A 6604-nucleotide genomic window follows, 5' to 3' on the forward strand; every position below is an offset into this window, starting at 1 on the left:
ATGATGAACTCTTGAAGTCCCTTGCTCAAGGGCAACAGAACTTAACATCTGCAACTCAAGCTTTAGTGACAGGTCAACAGGCTAATTCTAAAGAGATCACGGAGCTCAAGAAGCAGATGGGGCAAGTTATCGATTTCATGGGTAAAATCCATGAAAGTGGTAAGTTGCCGGGCCAAACCTTGCCAAACCCGAATGCCGGACAATTCAAGATCGTTGCAACTAGGAGTGGTCGAGTTTTTGAGGAGCCTTTGTTGAAGAAGTCGGAGCCTTCTAAGGACGGTGAGGCCGAGAGCATATTGATGCAAGATGACGAAGATATTGAAGAGGTTTATGCCGAGAAGCAGCCGGACAAAGAGGCCGTGCCTCAGTCCGAGAGAAAGAGTGACCATACGGCAGTTCATGCCGAGAAGAAGAAGGTGCACGAGGCCGAGCCTCTTGCAGTCCCTGCTGATCCAAAATCCACTCAAGCCGTGCTTGAGAAAGGTAAGTCTTCTAGCTCTAATGGTTTAGTTTCTACTAATGTCCATGCTCGTGCCCCTTTCCCCAACAGGTTTGCTAAATCAAAGCACGATGAAGCTGATCATGCAATGATTGAGTTATTCAAGAATGTGGAAGTAAACATGCCATTGCTTGAGTGCATTCAACAAAATCCAAAGTATGCGAAATTCTTGAAAGAGTTGTGCACCAACAAGAGGCTACCACGAGAGAAGGATGTAGTGGTAATGAATGAAACCATCTCTGCGGTTTTTCAAAGGAAACTACCACCTAAGCTCAAGGATCCAGGGAGTTTTTCGATTCCATGCACCATTGGTACTCATAGTTTTGATAAGATCATGTTAGATCTAGGTGCTTCGATTAATGTTATGCCTTCTTATCTTTATGCGGACTTAGGTCTAGGTGATTTGAAAAATGATGACATTATTATTAGATTGGCTGACCGCTCCAACAAGAAGGTAAGCTGCGGTGTTCGACCCTTTATCATTAATATAATCCTACCCAAGGGGGCATATTACTTGCACGATCTCGACGGGATCCTCCACCGCAATCTCATCAACGACCGATACTTAAAGAAGCATATTGTCGGCGATTGGGAGCGAGAGGATCCCTCACCCACGTCAACAGTTCATAGTGCTACGCGTCATCGCGTCATTGCTCCATCGCCTAGCACTAGGGGGCAACTCGGGATAGAAGACTAAGAGATAATGTAAACGTACCAGCTTACGAAGGCCAGTGCTAGATTTAGGCCTATACCAGAGGCCTTAAAAAACTCATGTATTTCTTATTCATTGTAAACGTGCAAAGTCTGAACAAAGACAAGTACAAGATTGGGCCTATACCAGAGGCCTTAAAATAAATATATTTTTCTTCACCCTTTCTTTTATTCAAACAGAGGCTTCATAAGCGGCTTTGCAGCCGAAGCAGTTACAAACATTAACAAAGCCTATCTGACTATGCCTATGTTTAGAGCACAGATCTGGAACAACGGTGATGAGCGCGAAGGCCCTTCAAGCCCACCAGTCGTGGGGAAGAAGAAGCCTCCGCCGCAGCACCCCTCAACAGAACCCGGTAGCGATCCTGCTTCTTCATATCGGTACCAGCCTGAGCACTGGCTTGGACCTAAGACAAAGTGTTGGGAAGCTAGAGGTCCACTGGACCGGGGTCCCTTATGCTACCGGTTAGGCTCCAAAGGTCTTTCAAAGACGCAGGCCAGGGGGGCTGGGGGGCAGAAACCTCACGTTTGAACAGAACAGCTGGTGCAAGCTAGAAAGTGTCCACACCGTTGCTCGTCCAAGAGTGAGGCCGACCTAAGAGTAGGCTTTAAGCTTCACTCTTGGCCTAAAAGTAGGCTTTGAGATTCAAAAGGAATGACGGCTAGGGCATGAGGTAGCGGTCTTGCTTTGAGCAAGGAGATAAAGATGAGTAGAAGGAAAGAAGAATCCATGGCAGGGGGTGAGAGACTTGGTCGATGCTCTATCCTCTGCCCAGAATCTCCTTCTTATAGCCAAGGGAGGCCAACTTCCTCCGATACTTGTCATGCATGCAGCGAGTTGCGCCGAGATACGAACCTTAAAGATAACTTCCCGTATTTCGAACGCATAGTGGCATGGGAAACCCCTACGAAATCTCGTTAGAAGATCCTCCCTGACCGAGCAGTTATGATGGATACAAGGACGATCTGACCAAGCGGAAAAAGATTGAATGACAATAAATAGTATATATTTGTTATTAAATTTTAAAGATTCGTACAAATGGGGATAAGTCAAGTACATGGGTGGACCTAAACCATCCTAGAAGCCCTATACAAGTCCACGAGGAGGCCTTCTAAGGCCAATTCCTCGGCGTCAGCTTGAGCCTGGGCTTCGTCAGCAGCGCCAGTAGCAGAAACTAAGGCCTCCTGGGTTTCCTTCGCTGCTTGTATGCGAGCCTTCGCACTCTCAGCCCGCACAAGATTGTCACAGGCCTGAGTAAGCTGGGCATGCAATTCAGCTATCTGGGCCTCCACCGCTTCTACTTGGCGAGCATAGAAAGCCGATGCGTTCTCTGGGGCTTTTTTAGGGACCTCCACATCATCAAGCTGGGCCAGAAGAGCTACCATTTGGTTGTCCAAGGCCTGGCAAACTCGTTCTTGAGTGGCTGATTGTGTGGCTACACTATTGACGTGACGGGCTTGAAGGTCGACATCAACAATTAACTCTGAGGCATGATCCAAGGTAGGAGTGCTGCAGGTAGAGTGACAAATCAGAGCGCCATAGGCCTCACGAGCGCGCCGCACTAGGTCAAAGACATCCATGGTTGGGCCTTGGCGCATCAGGCCATGAAGAAAGTCCTGGGCTAGGCAAACAGGTTCCGGGTCAGCAGGCAAGGTTACCCGAGCCCGAAGAGGAGCAGTCTGGATAGCTAGAGAAGATGACAAATCACCAGTGTGCCGCACCGGAGCGGGGGTCACTGGTCTGCTTTTGGAACAGGTGGCGGAACCTCATGTACTTCCTGAGAAAGCAAGGGCAAAAAAAGCGTAAGTACAACTTCTGGAAAATCTTAGTAAAGTACTTATGACGTGTAAGCTTACCAGTTCACAGACTGCGGGTATAAGGATAGTTATTGAGACATCTTGGATCTCCCGTCCCTTAACCGCCTGAGTCGTCAGCTCGGCCGTGTTAGGGAAGACACAGTTTTCGGCTGAGGCTCCTCAGGCGGAACCACCAAAGGAATGGTGAGATCTGGAAGCGAGTCTGCTTGTTCAGGTTTTGGTCCATGGATAGGGCTAGCAGAAGATATGAGGCTCGCGTCATTCAACGCGTTGACTGGCAAAGGGGGATGCATCTCGAGACCCTTAGTAACAACAGGTTGCTCCTCGCTCATGGTGTTGACAAGATCTCAGGTTATGGCCTCAGCCGCTTGCGGTCCTTCCTCAACATTGTCAAGGCGGGGATGAACGTTTCGACGCCGCACCTATAGGGCAAGATTAGTAATCGAAACAGGTTCTGAGATAGGACGCTTACCAAGCCAAATTGCTCCTTGTAGCGCCTCTCCTCCATTGCTTCTTCCTCATCCTAGACGGGCCACTTGCGTGAACTTTCTCTGCCTGCATATTGAAGAACCAGCGGAGGAACGTCCTCGTCAGATTCCACAACAGGCTCCTCTTGGGCGGGAGCCTTCCCTTTGTCGGTGACAGGCATGTACCCCCTAGTGGACCTTTGAGGGTTACAGCGCGGTGCGGTCTACTTAACTCAAAAGCAAGTAAGAAAGGGACCAAGGCTGTGTGAACCAAAGAAATCAATAAGTTGCAAACATACCTCTGTGGCAGACCTTTCATGAATAACGATGTCGATTCGCCGGCCAACAGGTGGGACCGGAGGAGTTTCCGCTTGGCTTGGTCTCATGTCCGCTCTTGGAGGCCTTTTCGGAAGGGCGCGCCGAGCATCAATGGTGGTGCGGTCCGACTCGCCAAGAGTGTCATACAGAGGGAGAAGATGGCAGTGAACACTGCATTGTTTGCATACTCCCAGAGATTGTCGGATATGGACCGCCACCAAGAGAGGTAGGCGTGATCAAGGCCTAGCGAAGGCGCTATCTCGAGCAGGGCTGGAGTGAAGGGGAAGATGTTCTCTAACGAAGTAATGCGGTTCGCCTTACCAATCTTACACCAAGAGGTATACCTGTTCACCGAATGGAAGAGTGGATACCGGACCCCTTGAATGAAGCCGAGCTGCCTGGCGAAGTGGTTGGGCGCATAGAGCTCGAAGCCTTGCTCTTCCTCCGCAAGGCGCAGGTCGCCACAAGAGACCGCCCTCATGAAACTGGTTTTGACATCATGCCCAGACTCAAAGAGAGGGAGGAAGCCATCTGCCAAGACTTTAGATTGGCGCCTGCGAACCATCATGTCTATGGTAGGTGGTGGCTCTAACTGGTTGTACAAAATGGAGAGACTGGCGAAAAAGGACAGAGGAGTCCGATTCACAGAGCTTCTGCACACGGCGAACCTAAGAAGCCGATCCTCAGGGAAGAAGTCGGGCGGCGAACGCCGGAAGAGAGGAAAGTACAGTTGGAGCCAAAGGTCCAAGATCCACAACGGGCCAGCAGGAAGGTGGAAAGGCTTCAGTGAAAGTGTGTAAAGGGCGCGATAGAGTGCGCGTAATACGGGCTGCCCGAGCCCTACTTTGATCTCATTTTAAAGCGCTACAGCTAGTTTCATTCACTTGTTTGTAGGCTTATGGGCGTCACTACAAAATATAAATTTGTTAAGCCACTATTCAGGGAAAGCGATACCTCGTTCGTGCTGTTCTGCATGCTGGATAAAATAGTTCCTCCAAACTGGGAATGAGGCCTTCAGGGGTCGACGGATGCCCGGGTTGCTGTTGTGAGTGAACTATGTTGAAGCAAAATCACCCGAGGCGTACGACTTGGCAGAGATCGGCAGCCCGATCATGACAAGAATATCCAGCAACGAAATGCTCATCTGCCCAAAAGAGAAGTCAAAGGTGTTGGTGGCGCTGTTCCATAGACATGCCGCCGCAACGATAGGTGCCCTGTCAGTAGCAGGAGGCAACGAGAAACTCAGGTCGATGACCTCAGCGCGATACCCACCGCTTCCTAGATCGATAGATCGGTCTGGAGACAGGTCTCGTACCAGGCACGTTTCTCATCAGTGGCGTTGGGCCACTCCCCCACTCTGATATTTGTGTGGGATCGAGCCTGTTGTGCCCAAGAGGCAAAGTCCCTAGGTTCACGCCGATGGGCTAGGATCGGGCAGCGCACAGAGTCAGTATAGTGGTGCAGATCGCTGCGATGGATTTTGACCGAGTACGGCCTCCTCGTTCTCGAGAAAATAGATCGGTGCTCCCTGTGGAGGATTTTTTGCAAAGCGTCAAGCAAACTCAGTGGATCAGGCGATCACCGTCGTGAGGCTGAGATTTGGGTCTTGGACGATGGGTTTAGGGGCCATTTCAGTGAGCTAAGTGACGAAGTATACGATGGCGAGGGTTTTCTGCATAAAGAAAAGAAGACAGAGAAAGGTGGATAGAGATGACGAAATGTGGGGACCTGCGCTTTGGTTTTTAAAGAGGACGAAATGAAACGTCCCTTCATTAACAGTCTTGATGAAGCGATGACGTCGAAATGTCAGCACTTTTCCAATTTTGAAACTGACGAAACGTACGCATTAAGGCCTCTTCGCTTAATGCAGATGAATAGGAGGATTGCTAGTAATCCCTTGTCTGCGAGATGGCACCGAAGCCCCTATTGTTTGATTAGAAGTTTAGTTTCAACGCATTCTACATTCCGCGTCCGCGCGGTGGCGCGCCCCGCACCCTCCATAAGCATTTGGACCCTCTATTTACCTCTGTACCTCTGCTGAGGATCGTGGCCAAAACAAATTGGCACATCAATTTATGGATCTCTCTAGTCTCTAGAATGGAAACTCGATACAAGCTAGATATCCGAGATCCTTGACCAGTGCTCTGTATTATATTGGTGCTTTAAGTATCCAGGATTCATGATGGTCGATCATGTCTCTTGTCCTACAACACTTTTCTCCATCGATCTACATGGACACATACATGACACTTTTGGTTCACCTTAGTGCAAGAGAGCTCCTGCATAAACACAAACAGATTGTTAAAACCAATTTTACTGTCTAAATATGATAGTGCTTATATGTTTGGGTTACTTACATGAATAGCATTAGCATCACAGCGATGGGATACAATATTATCATCTTCACTGGCATTTTCTCCTCCAATAGAATTTTTGATTTTGCACGCAGATCTTCCTGAAACAAGAAAAATTGTAGCTTAAACTATAACCAGTTCAATAAAAAGCATTTTGCTACCTTTTTTTTTTTTTTTACACAACAAGATGATAGGGTCGACTGACATACATTCTCTTTCCGAAGCTTTTGGATTTCATCCTTTCCAGCCATGCATTTAAGAGACAGAAGAGCATTCAAACCACTAATCATATCTAGTAGTGATGTTGCTGTCGTTGAACTTACCTACAATAGGAGGGAAAGAAAACAAGAACTTAGAGAAATTAGCCAAACGAAATTTAGAGATTTTAATTCAGTTTGCAGTACTGTGAACCTATCACTTACGTATTTAAGGTTCTC

At 48.3% G+C, this 6604-nt stretch overlaps 1 protein-coding gene across 1 annotated transcript in view; it reads left to right on the forward strand.

Moving 5' to 3' along the window:
* The window catches only part of LOC101307394, a 1670-nt gene extending 474 nt beyond the window's left edge, over positions 1-1196 (forward strand). Inside the window, exon 2 of the mRNA XM_004298179.1 lies at positions 31-1196. Within this exon, the coding sequence (XP_004298227.1) occupies positions 31-1196 (1166 nt within the window). The remainder of the gene's footprint in view (positions 1-30) is intronic.
* The last annotated feature ends 5408 nt before the right edge of the window (positions 1197-6604 follow it).

The sequence above is a fragment of the Fragaria vesca genome, linkage group LG4 (assembly GCF_000184155.1).
Source record: "Fragaria vesca subsp. vesca linkage group LG4, FraVesHawaii_1.0, whole genome shotgun sequence".
Lineage (NCBI taxonomy): Eukaryota > Viridiplantae > Streptophyta > Magnoliopsida > Rosales > Rosaceae > Fragaria > Fragaria vesca.